Source organism: Procambarus clarkii, chromosome 34 (genome assembly GCF_040958095.1).
Source record: "Procambarus clarkii isolate CNS0578487 chromosome 34, FALCON_Pclarkii_2.0, whole genome shotgun sequence".
NCBI classification, from domain to species: domain Eukaryota; kingdom Metazoa; phylum Arthropoda; class Malacostraca; order Decapoda; family Cambaridae; genus Procambarus; species Procambarus clarkii.
Genome location: NC_091183.1, coordinates 39,590,463 through 39,605,116, shown reverse-complemented (window position 1 = coordinate 39,605,116; position 14,654 = coordinate 39,590,463). Strand labels below are relative to the sequence as shown.

The window sequence follows — 14,654 nt, the reverse complement described above, 5'->3', positions numbered from 1 at the left end:
AAAGTCGTTGAAACACTATTCCTTCCCCGTCGTCCCATCCCAACTCCTGACCCCTTTCCAAGTTGCTATAAGTCGTAATGGCTTGGCCTTTTCTCCTCATAGCCCCCCCCCCCAGACTACATGAAGGGTGACATAGTATGAGGAGCTGCCTCATGTGGTGGTGAAGAGTCCCCACCTCGCTAGTTAGTCATACAGGGCCACGTGATCTGCACTGGCAAACTCCTGGTACATTATGAGGATATCATCAAGAACACCAGAGTTAATTAATACAAGTGATTGTAGAGCTCCAGGTACCTCATACCGGCAGGTGTGAAGGGTCTAATGACTGGACATTCAGTAATGTAGTGTGTGAGATCACCACCCAGTTCCTGCTCCCAGAGAGTGCACCTGGAGTGCTAAGGGTCGGGAGATCAGTCACCTGTCCTCTGATGCTAAAAAACCCTTGATAAACTCTAGGGACGTCTCAGACCACATTTGGATTTCAGGCCACGAGGAAAGTGGGATTTTGGGGGGGAGGGGGGGACGAGGTGCGCAGTGTGTCCAGATGGTGTCCAGTGTGTTTACTAGTTGTGTTTACTAGTTGTGTTTACTAGTTGTGTTTACTAGTTGTGTTTTTGCGGGGGTTGAGCTTTGCTCTTTCGGCCCGCCTCTCAACTGTCAATCAACTGTTTACTAACTACTTTTTTTTTTTTTTTTTTTTTCCACACCACACACACACACACACCCCAGGAAGCAGCCCGTGACAGCTGACTAACTCCCAAGTACCTATTTACTGCTAGGTAACAGGGGCACTTAGGGTGAAAGAAACTTTGCCCATTTGTTTCTGCCTCGTGCGGGAATCGAACCCGCGCCACAGAATTACGAGTCCTGCGCGCTATCCACCAGGCTACGAGGCTCCAGTGTGTGCTAAAGTGTGTTCATAGCGTGGACAGTGATGGACAGGATACCTGTAGGGCGTGACGGGGCTGGGCGCTTCGTGACGGGGCAGGACAAGGCGTGGTGAGGTGGGCTGTGCTGGACAGGGCGAGCCAGCTTGGGCGGGGCAGGGCGGGGCAGGGCGTATACACCAGTTGATTGACAGTTGAGAGGGGGAGACCAAAGAGCCGAAACTCAACCCCCGCAAGCACTATTAGGTGAGCACACACACATCTGGCGACTGACTTAGAAGGCCACTAAGTAACTAAATGTTGACCAAACCACACACTAGAAAGTGAAGGAATGACGACGTTTCGGTCCGTCCTGGACCATTCTCAAGTCGATCGTCTGCAAGTAACTAAATGTTTGCAACACTTGTGCCCCGGACCCAGCCGGGCCTGGTGCTAGAGCGGTGTTGTAATGGGGGATTACTCTTGCTGAAACCACAGTTACAGCATACTGTATGCAGAGTAGCAGTGTCAGGCAACCACCTGCAAGCACATCCATATTAATGTAGCCAGCAAGGTCCTGCCTCCAGGACTCTCCCAACGGCTGTAATCACAGGGGGGGACTACACCCCACTGTCCCCTGGAGCACCCCCTTGTGTGGTCCAGGTCTGCCACACTCAGTGTCAGAGTAGTTAACAGGTGGAAGGCATTAAGCAGTGATGTAGTTGAGGCTGACTCCATACACAGTTTGAAATGTAGATATGATAGAGCCTCAGAAACCTGTACACCAGTTGATTGACGGTTGAGAGGCGGGACCAAAGAGCCAGAGCTCAACCCCCGCAAGCACAACTAGGAGGGTACTCCATACACGGCCTCCAAGGAGCCCCCCTGGCACCACCACACTCCTCCTACCACTTGCTGTGGACGTCTTTAATATCTTGAGGTATTACAGCAGTCATCATTCCTCACCACCAGCCACGACCGGGTTCTTCAAGCACACTACGAAACCTGTACATCTTTGATCATGACAGCTTAATTCCTATTTATCCTTTTAAAGAGTTCCAAAGCACTACGAAGATGCCTACAACAACAATAACCCTGGCTTAAGCAACTTTGAAGTTCGTATAAAGTGTTTAATAAATACAGACTAAAGCTGCAATGATCGAGGAAAGATGTAGAGGTCTCGCAAGTGGACGTGAACATGTTGGATGACTGCTAATGTCTCGCCCAAGTCTCCTCTCGTCCCCGCCTCGATACATTGCACGTCCCAACTGTATTGCATCACCTCGGCCCCAGAGGACATAAGCGAAAGCTCGAGACGCAAATGAGCCAAAAACTACAAGGACATACATGCTTAGGGAGCCTTTGTGTAACCCTTTACACCACCGTATGTGGTTCATACGTCAGGCTGCGAGCAGCCACGTCAAACAGCCTGGTTGACCAGTCCAGCAACGAGGAGGCCTGGTCGATGACCGGGCCGCGGGGACGCTAAGCCCCGGAACAACTCCAAGGTAACCGCCCACTGGATGGGTATGGGGTGCATAATAAAGAAACTGAATTGAATTGCCCGCGGGATGGGTATCTTGAGATTATCTTGAGTTGATTTCGGGGCTTTAGTGTCCCAGCGGCCCGGTCCTCGACCAGGCCTCCACCCCCAGGAAGCAGCCCGTGACAGCTGACTAACACCCAGGTACCTATTTACTGCTAGGTAACAGGGGCATTCAGGGTGAAAGAAACTTTGCCCATTTGTTTCTGCCTCGTGTGGGAATCGAACCCGCGCCACAGAATTACGAGTCCTGCGCGCTATCCACCAGGCTACGAGGCCCCTGGGGTACAAGGTATGGGGGTACAAAATGAATCAGAGGAAAAAAATCAATTCCTAGCTGAGTGGTTAACAAGTGGAAAGCCCCGATACAAGAGGCTGTAGAAGCCACCTCCATCCATTACTTTAAGATTCAATATGAACGTCAGAATAGTGAAATTAAAACGCAGCAGGGAAACAAGGCTGATCCCTGGAAACACAAACCGTAACTGTCTCTATTGTCCGCTTGTTACAACTTGTTACAACAACTTGTTACCGCTTGTTACAACAACTACAAGTTGTTACATCTTGGCTTAACGTGTTTATGACGTATTAGAACGTTGTTACAACATGTTACATTGATTGTTATAACTAGTTAGGTGTTAAAACTTGTTCGAACGTTGTACCAACGTCGTAGTTTCGGTGTGTGTTTGGCGGGGATAGACGGGGCATAAGGAGCTAGAACTCACTACCCTGGAGCCAGCCCAACCACTTGGGCTTGACGATAGAGCAACGGTCTGGCTTCCTGCAGGTCAGCGTTCGATCCCCGACGGTCCAAGTGCCTAGGCACCGTTCCTTACCTCCGTCCAACCCCACTTCCTTGTCCCTATATCCCTCCCAAGTGATAGTTGTACCGGGTTTGTGCTCTCCTTCATAATTTCCTTACGGACAACTAAATTTATTTCCCACCAATCGACGATACTGTTATTAAAATACAACATGTATTTGAACCAAATACAACATGTATTTGAACCAAATACAACATGTATTTGAACCAAATACAACATGTATTTGAACCAAATACAACCTGGCCTGGTTTGGGCCTCGTAGCCTGGTGGATAGCGCGCAGGACTCTTAATTCTGTGGCGCGGGTTCGATTCCCGCACGAGGCAGAAACAAATGGGCAAAGTTTCTTTCACCCTGAATGCCCCTGTTACCTAGCAGTAAATAGGTACCTGGGAGTTAGTCAGCTGTCACGGGCTGCTTCCTGGGGGTGGAGGCCTGGTCGAGGACCGGGCCACGGGGACACTAAATTAGCCCCGAAATCATCTCAAGATAACCTCAAGATAACCTGTACTCAGGGAAGAAATCCCCTGGAGGTAATGGATTCAAAACCACTATGTGATTACTGGTATTATCTACTCTTTATCCATGGGTTAGGTTAGATAAAGGTCACTTTAGGAAAAGGTTTTGTTAGGTTAGGTTTTATTCCGTTTGGATTTGTTAAAAACATTAACGATAACGTGAAATAAGAAATTCAAAAACAATTTGAGTGTATCATAGAATTTCGTTTACAGAAAACCAAATACTTCAGACCGTTTCAAGGGAAAGGTGTTCAGCATATATAGCTTCTATATTTTAAACAAACTATTTATATTATAAAAAGTTATATATTGAGAATATACACTGTTTAGGACGAAGGTTCACTTGCCTGTTTACAAGTAAACTATTACTGGAAGCGTAATATGTTCTCATATGTTCTCTGACAATCACAAATATCTAGATAACTATCCAGGTGGCTTGGTCTCTCATAGTAATAGATTTACTCTGGGAAAACAAATAGCGTGAACAGAATTAGATAAGTCTCTCCTACGAGATATAAAAGACGATTTTCTTTCACCGGGCGCCACCAAAGAAAACGGTAACCTTGTGTTGAATATTGACTTGCCAGCGACAAAAGTTGGATTGCGGAGCGCATGGTGGAACACGCAACACTAACAACACATAATCAAACCCATACAACATCACAACAACTCCAGTTACCCATACTACACTGAGTGTACTGATATTGAGTGTTTATTGACGTAACATTAACAACAATTTAATTATTAGAAAGAAGCTGGCTCAGGGCTTTCTCATAATATATTATGTCTTCCAACACATTATTGTCACTATAACCCCTTCCGTTCCTCCTTCCTCTTTACATTCTTGATTTTTTCCTTGTTCTTACATTCTCCCTCTGGCTTCCCCCTTTCCCCCCCAAATCCCCCCAACGTCCCCAGTTTCTTCAATTCTCCTTTTCAACTTTATCTGTCATTTTTGTTCCTGCTATTTATCCTTCCAATGTACCCTGCCTTCCTTCTCTCACGTTTTCTGTCTCAACCGTCAATAACATCCTGCCTGTCTCCCGTCTAATTCCTCTCTTCCTGCCTCCTTCCTTCTAGACGGCAGAGAGGAGGGGGGGGGAGGGATGGCCAGTGGTGCCACTGAAGAACTACAGACCATAAAGGAACCATAAGAATGGCGGTAACTACAGAAGGTCTATTGGCCCATACGAGGCAGCTCATATATATATCCACTCAATCTTGTATGTCTAACCTACGCTTGAAAAAAATAAGCATTTTCCAGTGTTTCTTCAAAGGGAAGGTTTCTAATTTGTGGATTAACTTATATGACTAGCATGACTAAATGATAACTTATACGACGTAGGATGACTAATCCTACGTCGAGAGCAGGATTAGTCATCCTACTCTCAACGCGCTCTAGTAAATTTATGTCCGTTCATTAGTATGGCGACCAGAACTGAACACCCTAAATGGGGCCTAGCAAGAGCACGATATTAATGCAGAATAACACCAGGTGTTCTATCGCTTCTAGGAATAAATCCCAGTGTGTTCCATTTGCCTTATTTCAAACATTCATGTATTGATTTTTTTGGCTTTATATTCCTGGTAATCATGAACCCCACATCCCCAATCAGACTTACCTGATAGGTAAGGCACGGAAGCATAGTAGGTCGGCTGGGGAACCCTGGTTATGGTAGGCTAGGGAACCCTGGCTACAGTAGGCTAAGGAACCCTGGCTACAGTAGGCTAGGGAACCCTGGCTACAGTAGGCTAGGGAACCCTGGCTACAGTAGGCTAGGGAACCCTGGCTACAGTAGGCTAGGGAACCCTGGCTACAGTAGGCTAGGGAACCCTAGCTACAGTAGGCTAAGGAACCCTAGCTACAGTAGGCTAAGGAACCCTAGCTACAGTAGGCTAAGGAACCCTAGCTACAGTAGGCTAAGGAACCCTAGCTACAGTAGGCTAGGGAACCCTAGCTACAGTAGGCTAGGGAAACCAGCAAGAGAACGAGGAAATGTTGAACTCACCTGACAAGTCGAGTTCTGCGCGGCCATGTTGCTTGGGAGGCTGTCGGAGGAGGGCGAGGGGAACCAGGCCCTCCTGGTCGTGGGCGTGAGAGAGCCTCACATACGCCCACTCGGCGGGGTCGCGGGTGTGTGTATGTGCCTGGAGCAGGTCAAGGACTTCGACCTGCTGACCTCGGGTCACGTTCAGCTCCCCGGAGACCGTCCCGCTCCAGTCCTCCAGCACCCAGGTCACCTCCGCTCCGCCCTGCAACACAGAAGGCACACTTTATGGTCACGCTCAATCACCGCCCCATGGCCTCAAATGGTAATTTGCATAGTTTATCGTATAGCTTGTGTGTGTGTGTGTGTGTGTGTGTGTGTGTGTGTGTGTGTGTACTCACCTAGTTGTGTTTGCAGGGGTTGAGCTTTGGCTCTTTGGTCCCGCCTCTCAACCGTTAATCAACTAATGTACAGATTCCTGAGCCTACTGGCCTCTGTCATATCTATATAAAACTGTGTGTGTGTGTGTGTGTGTGTGTGTGTGTGTGTGTGTGTGTGTGTGTGTGTTTGTGTGTGTGTGTGTGTGTGTGTGTGTGTGTGTGTGTACTCACCTAGTTGTGTTTGCAGGGGTTGAGCTTTGGCTCTTTGGTCCCGCCTCTCAACCGTCAATCAACTAATGTACAGATTCCTGAGCCTACTGGCCTCTGTCATATCTATATAAAACTGTGTGTGTGTGTGTGTGTGTGTGTGTGTGTGTGTGTGTGTGTGTGTGTGTGTGTGTGTGTGTGTGTGTGTGTGTGTGTGTGTGTGTGTACTCACCTAGTTGTGTTTGCAGGGGTTGAGCTTTGGCTCTTTGGTCCCGCCTCTCAACCGTCAATCAACTAATGTACAGATTCCTGAGCCTACTGGCCTCTGTCATATCTATATAAAACTGTGTGTGTGTGTGTGTGTGTGTGTGTGTGTGTGTGTGTGTGTGTGTGTGTGTGTGTGTGTTTACTATTCGTGCCTGCAGAATCGAGCTATTAGCTCTTGGACCCCGCCTTTGTAACCGGGTGTTTGCGTGCGCGTTCACGAGAAGATACACGGAGTGGAAGCAGTTAGGTTCCAGCGCCCCATGTTAGTTACTGCACAAACAGCCCAATTGCTTGGTAATTACGACGAAAAGACGTGACGACCGTACTTTAGCTCCACAGCTGAGACCTTAATAGAACAACGGTCCGCATCTCCAGCTTATTTCCGTTCTCTCGATCTGCCACTCCGTAAAAAACACAGCTGTTTAACCTAACCAGAAACGTACGAACCCAAGCAACCCTCCTAACCTATCGAGGCCGATGCAGAGAAAGCGTCAATAATACGGTGCTTTAATTGTTAACAATACGTCGCATTTTTTGCTGTTTGGCCGATTTCTTAACAAATTAAACATTAAATTGTGAGGAGTTGCATTCAGAGCGGTCCACTGTGACCTTGTGACTTGTGACCTTGTGACTAGGTCTTGGGAGGAGACCTAGTCAGAGACCGGGCCGCGGGGACACTGATCCTCGAAACTACCTCAATATAAGAGGCTAGTTAGAAGGGCTGAAACTAGAATCAAATCCCATGTGATGATGTTTCATCTGTTAATAAAAGAATTCTGGACAACATGCCAGCAGTAAGGACCCCACGACACAATATGAAGAAACGGGGTTCTTATTTCGGTTTCGACGGATCGAAACGTCGTGGTTTCTCCACCTTCTGAAGTGTCGTTTGGTCATTATATCTTCAGCCACATTATAGTGACACATCATCACCAGTATCTATCACCATACATGATGCCCGCCCCTTCCCCCTCTCCCTCTCTCACCCTCTCACCCTTTTCCAGCAATCCCTCTCTCTCCTCTCCCCCCTCTCACCCTTTTCCAGCAATCCCTCTCTCTCCCCCCCTCTCACCCTTTTCCAGCAATCCCTCTCTCTCCTCTCCCTCTCTCACCCTTTTCCAGCAATCCCTCTCTCTCCTCTCCCTCTCTCACCCTTTTCCAGCAATCCCTCTCTCTCCTCTCCCCCCTCTCACCCTTTTCCAGCAATCCCTCTCTCTCCTCTCCCTCTCTCACCCTTTTCCAGCAATCCCTCTCTCTCCTCTCCCCTCTCTCACCCTTTTCCAGCAATCCCTCTCTCTCCTCTCCCTCTCTCACCCTTTTCCAGCATCCCCACCTCTCTCCTCCATCCCCCCCTCTCACCCTTTTCCATCATCCCCTCCTCCTCTTTCCATTTCTACAGACGAAAGGTCAAAAGTCAAAGAAATATTAAAATTAGAATTCTTGGGCCCACAAGCGGCATGATGACTCTGGGGGAGACAACGGCCAACACAACATTCTCCCGCCAAGACGGTCAATACAACATTCTCCCGCCAAGACGGTCAATACAACATTCTCCCGCCAAGACGGCCAACACAACATTCTCCCGCCAAGACGGTCAATACAACATTCTCCCGCCAAGACGGCCAACACAACATTCTCCCGCCAAGACGGCCAACACAACATTCTCCCGCCAAGACGGCCAACACAACATTCTCCCGCCAAAAGGAACAGCAAACATGACAAACAAAAACTCACATGTAAACAAAAAATAAAACCACGACTTATAAAACATCACTGACATCCGACTTCGAATATTCCAAAAAGTTACGAAATTATATCATTATTATAGAAAAATCTTATGAGTATTATTTGACTAGGATAAGACGTTTTCCTTGATAAGGTGAACTTTGATGATGAATATGATGATGATATTCATTAAATAATAGCAGTTTCTTGGCGGGAAAAAATATATGCGAAAAGATATGTCTGGTCTGAGAAAATAAATATCCCTTTGCGACGGAGGAAGTACGTCAGATAATGATGTCACCTGTCAACACACTGTCAAATACGGTCCGTCAAAGAATGCAATACCTCGTCCACACACACACCTACATTAACCACGTGTTTACCTCTCACAAACCTGCCTACAAACGGAGCTTTTACAAGTCTTTTTTACAAGCTTTTACAAGTCTGTGGTACACTTTTACAAGTGTACCACGGTGTGGTACAGTTAAGTCCAGCCACAATGATGACGATCTGTGTGTACTCACCTATTTGTACTCACCAATTTGTGCTTGTGGGGGTTGAGCTCTGGCTCTTTGTTCCCGCCTCTCAACTGTCAATCAACTGGTGTACAGATTCCTGAGCCTACTGGGCTCTATCATATCTACATTTGGAAACTGTGTATGGAGTCAGCGGCCACCACATCACTGCCTAATGCATTCCACCTGTGTGTGATTGTGTGTGATTGTGTTTGTGTTGGTGTGAGAGAGCTGCGTGAGCCTCACGAGAGCGGCCAGCTAGCTGTTGGTCATGTCTCACAATTGTCAACATTTTGGTACATTCAAAATGTATCTCTATTTTGGTCCGTCCTGTTATAACATGTCGTGTTGAATAGTGTAGAACTCTGTGTGTGTGTGTGTGTGTGTGTGTGTGTGTGTGTGTGTGTGTGTGTGTGTATGTGTGTGTGTGTGTGTGTGTGTGTGTGTGTGTGTGTGTATGTGTATGTGTGTGTGTGTGTGTGTGTGTGTGTGTGTGTGTGTGTGTGTGTGTGTGTGTATTAACCTAGTTGTGCTTGCGGGGGTTGAGCTCTGCTCTTTTGGCCCGCCTCTCAACTGTCAATCAATCAAATATTACTAACTACAAACTAACAACTATTTTCTTTCCACACACACACACACACACACACACACACACACACACACACACACACACACACACACACACACACACACACACACACACACACACACACACGGGAGAGAGAAGTCACTGGACACCATCCCGGAAATTGTACCTTGGAATGGCACCACTGCCGGGCCCTCACGGACTCTCTCCATCCGAGGGGAAGTGGAGAGGGGAGACGGGAGGGAGGGGCAGATCAGAGGGGGGGGGAAAGGGAGAGGAGACGTGGCCCTTCATCCATAAAATATATGGGGTGCATAATAAATGGGCAAAATCAATGTGTACCACCATACATCTCTCCTACATAGACAGTGTTAGAAAACCTCTACATTACATAGTGAGGTATTGAGAGACGTGAGGGAGAGAAGGAAGAGGAGGGAGGGAAGGTGAGGGAGAGAAGGGAAGGTGAAGGAGAGAAGGAACAGTAAGGGAGAGAAGGAACAGTAAGGGAGAGAAGGAACAGTAAGGGAGAGAAGGAACAGTAAGGGAGAGAAGGAACAGTAAGAGAGAGAAGGAACAGTAAGGGAGAGAAGGAACAGTAAGGGAGAGAAGGAACAGTAAGGGAGAGAAGGAACAGTAAGAGAGAGAAGGAACAGTAAGGGAGAGAAGGAACAGTAAGGGAGAGAAGGAACAGTAAGAGAGAGAAGGAACAGTAAGGGAGAGAAGGAACAGTAAGAGAGAGAAGGAACAGTAAGGGAGAGAAGGAACAGTAAGGGAGAGAAGGAACAGTAAGGGAGAGAAGGAACAGTAAGAGAGAGAAGGAACAGTAAGGGAGAGAAGGAACAGTAAGAGAGAGAAGGAACAGTAAGGGAGAGAAGGAACAGTAAGGGAGAGAAGGAACAGTAAGAGAGAGAAGGAACAGTAAGGGAGAGAAGGAACAGTAAGGGAGAGAAGGAACAGTAAGAGAGAGAAGGAACAGTAAGGGAGAGAAGGAACAGTAAGGGAGAGAAGGAACAGTAAGAGAGAGAAGGAACAGTAAGGGAGAGAAGGAACAGTAAGGGAGAGAAGGAACAGTAAGAGAGAGAAGGAACAGTAAGGGAGAGAAGGAACAGTAAGGGAGAGAAGGAACAGTAAGGGAGAGAAGGAACAGTAAGGGAGAGAAGGAACAGTAAGGGAGAGAAGGAACAGTAAGGGAGAGAAGGAACAGTAAGGGAGAGAAGGAACAGTAAGAGTGTACGACACAAGGTCATGCCCGTAATCAGACGCTATGTACACCAACTCTCAGTAAGTATACAAGGCAGTTTATCTTGTCTTTACCTTGCGATGGTTCGTGGAATCAATGTCCCCGCGGCCCTGTTTCTCACCAGGACTCCTGGTTGGTAGTCTGGTCAACCAGGCTGTCAGGTGCAGCTGCATGCAGTGTGACGTATGAGTCACAGCCCGGTAGACCTACTCTTAGTAAAAACAAGAGGGTAGGCCTATTCTCATTAAATGTTAACGGACGTTGGCTAGTAGACAATGTCTATTAGAATCTATTAAGTCTATTAGAGCTTGGACTTAGGCCATCGTTCCCTGGTAAATACCTAACCTATGAGGTGCAGTAGGCCTATAATATAAAGGGCAGGGCCTACTCAAATATAAAGGATATCACTACAAATTTTGCATGTAGTGATCATGTCTCCTCAGCTCAGTCTATTGAACATGCCTCTGCACTGCATACGCCTTCGTTTTGTGATTGATGAGGCGAGGACTCCACGCAGGCACTACATATTCGAAAGTGATTGCGCGCGTGATTGCGCAATCTATTACTTAACCGATACCTATTATTTAACCTATACCTATTATAGGTATAGGTTAAGTAATAATTGTAATTACTAAGCAATAAGATGCTTATCTTAACATACTAAGAAGGTTAGGTAAGGTCGGTGTTTTCTATGAAACTTTTCAAGGTAAACTAGCATGTTTAGTATGTCACATATGCACGTATTTAATAAGTCAATATTGACTATACGAAAGTGCGAGAACGGGTTGTTCACACACATCCCTGATGGTAAAGTCCAATTGGGCGAGGCGAACCATGTGGGCTCTAAGTGGGTGGTGCCTCTCCTGGTACAAATGAACTGCACTAATGACCCGTAACCCCCACTGACAACATGGTTACAATGGCCCCTCGTGTCAGGTCTAACAATATAACGTACTCTAACACACGAACACAATAAACACAGCCTGCACACTCTCTCAACCTGTTTACAATAATATGACACACTAGCTACGTAAGCAGTCAACAACTGCTCCAAACTTGATTTTTATTTTTTTCATAATACATGAAGCAAATTTACTTGTTGTGTATGTTGATATACGGGCGCGCGCGCGCGTGTATGTGTGTATGTATATGTATATGTGTGTGTGTGTGTGTGTGTGTGTGTGTGTGTGTGTGTGTGTGTGTGTGTGTGTGTGTGTGTGTGTGTGTATATGTATATGTGTGTGTGTGTGTGTGTACTCACCTAGTTGTGTTTGCGGTGGTTGAGCTCTGGCTCTTTGGTCCCGCCTCTCAACTGTCAATCAACAGGTGTACAGGTTCCTGAGCCTATTGGGCTCTATCATATCTACACTTGAAACTGTGTGTGTGTGTGTGTGTGTGTGTGTGTGTGTGTAATTACCTAAGTGTAGTACTTACAGGATGAGAGCTAAATCTCGTGGAGTCCCGTCTTCCCAGTACTCTTTGTCGTATAACGCGTTCAAACTACTGACAGCTCCATCTGGAGGAGCATACCTGTGTGTAAGTAACCTACAGGTCCCTCCCCCAGCCCCCCCCCCAGGGGCCCACAGGTAACCAACAGGGACCCCCCCTCTCCACCAGGTATGGCCACAGGTAACCAACAGGGACCACCCCCCCTCCACCAGGTATGGCCACAGGTAACCAACAGGGACCCCCCCCTCCACCAGGTATGGCCACAGGTAACCAACAGGGACCACCCCCCCCCCCTCCACCAGGTATGGCCACAGGTAACCAACAGGGACCACCCCCCCCTCCACCAGGTATGGCCACAGGTAACCAACAGGGACCCCCCCTCTCCACCAGGTATGGCCACAGCTAACCAACAGGGACCCCCCCCTCCACCAGGTATGGCCACAGGTAACCAACAGGGACCACCCCCCCCTCCACCAGGTATGGCCACAGGTAACCAACAGGGACCACCCCCCCCTCCACCAGGTATGGCCACAGGTAACCAACAGAGCCCCCCCCCCTCCACCAGGGGGCCACAGGTAACCAACAGGGACCACCCCCCCTCCACCAGGTATGGCCACAGGTAACCAACAGAGCCCCCCCCCCCTCCACCAGGTATGGCCACAGGTAACCAACAGAGCCCCCCCCCTCCACCAGGGGGCCACAGGTAACCAACAGGGACCACCCCCCCTCCACCAGGTATGGCCACAGGTAACCAACAGGGACCACCCCCCCTCCACCAGGTATGGCCACAGGTAACCAACAGAGCCCCCCCCCCCTCCACCAGGGGGCCACAGGTAACCAACAGGGACCACCCCCCCTCCACCAGGTATGGCCACAGGTAACCAACAGAGCCCCCCCCCACCACCACCAGGGGGCCACAGGTAACCAACAGGGACCCCCCCCCCCCCCCCACCAGGGGGCCACAGGTAACCAACAGGGACCCCCCCTCACCAGGGGGCCACAGGTAACCAACAGGGACCCCCCCACCAGGGGGGCCACAGGTAAAGTGGCCCCCCTCCTCACCACCATTACTGCCTCCACCACACAGTTTACGAGGGGCGGGGGGCGCCGTGCCCGACAAATTTGTATCACACGCGGGAGGAGTCAGCGAGCAACGACCTCAAAGAACCCTGCAAATTGTGGATCTTTATCTGTGGTCCGACGACTTCCTCAGTGGCCAATTATGTGTTGTTGCTTTAATTGATTGCAATATATGTAAATTATGTCTTGCGGTATAACCTTAAATATTCACCTAACCTTTAGTTTACCTGTATACTCTCCACTCTCACTACCAAACGCGTAGTTTACATCGAGGAGAAGGTTTATATGGTTCTAGTGAGTCACGGAAACCTGTCCCACACTCTTAGTCTATCTGCTATCCTTTCGCCGGGAGTGGGGGGGGGGAGGGGTTTCACAAGTGACACTCAAGTGCCCACGGGATCAGCCGAGCACTCAAGTGCCCTCGGGATCAGCCGAGCACTCAAGTGCCCACGGGATCAGCCGAGCACTCAAGTGCCCACGGGATCAGCCGAGCACTCAAGTGCCCTCGGGATCAGCCGAGCACTCAAGTGCCCAGGGGATCAGCCGAGCACTCAAGTGCCCTCGGGATCAGCCGAGCACTCAAGTGCCTACGGGATCAGCCGAGCACTCAAGTGCCTACGGGATCAGCCGAGCACTCAAGTGCCTACGGGATCAGCCGAGCACTCAAAGCTCCAGGTCGCAAACATTCCGTCCTCAGTGTGGTGGGTTTCATGTATTAATGAGTAGCGACTCATTCTTATGAGCGGACGGTGGCAGTCTTTGAATAACTGTTCACATTTCATCATATACTTTCTACTGCTTTATTGTCACAAATCACAGACCAGACCTTCCAGTACCTCTTAGTTATATATTATGTTATGGTACTCTCTCTCTCTCTCTCTCTCTCTCTCTCTCTCTCTCTCTCTCTCTCTCTCTCCTCTCTCTCACTCTCTCACTCTCTCTCTCTCTCTCTCTCTCTCTCTCTCTCTCTCTCTCTCTCTCTCTCTCTCTCTCTCTCTCTCTCTCTCTCTCTCTCTCTCTCTCTCTCTCTTTTCCCCAGAGGAAATATCGTGAAGGGAGTTGGGTGGTGTGTGGAGTAGAGAAGATGGGAGTGAGGGAGGTAATATCGGATAGCAGAGATGGTGGGGGTGAGTTGTGGGATGGAGGAGTACTGGAGAGGGGGGATGGAACGGAGACAGGTTGTCAAGATGGAATGGGAAAGAGAGTATGGAGAGAGAGAGCAGCGTTACATGGCAAGGCGGGAAGAGCAGTGTGAGAGAAGCCTAGGGAGAGGAGAGAGCATGCAAGTGAGAAAACGAGAGATAGAGAAAAAGAGTTGGAGGGACGGAGAGCGGGAGAAGAGGCAAGAAGGGGAGGAGAGGGGGAGAAGGGGAGAAAGAGGGAGATGAGGAGAGAGAGAGAGAGAGAGAGAGAGAGAGAGAGAGAGAGAGAGAGAGAGAGAGAGAGAGAGAGAGAGAGAGAGAGAGAG

The 14,654-nt window shown here is 48.7% G+C and overlaps 1 protein-coding gene across 7 annotated transcripts in view; it reads right to left on the bottom strand.

Moving 5' to 3' along the window:
* Nucleotides 1-14,654, bottom strand: part of trio (trio Rho guanine nucleotide exchange factor) — a 766,603-nt gene that overhangs the window by 197,260 nt on the left and 554,689 nt on the right. For all 7 annotated transcript variants that reach the window (XM_069335896.1, XM_069335893.1, XM_069335897.1 and 4 more), the window contains one exon: nt 5,759-6,002. In XM_069335896.1, the coding sequence (XP_069191997.1) occupies nt 5,759-6,002 (244 nt within the window). The remainder of the gene's footprint in view (nt 1-5,758; nt 6,003-14,654) is intronic.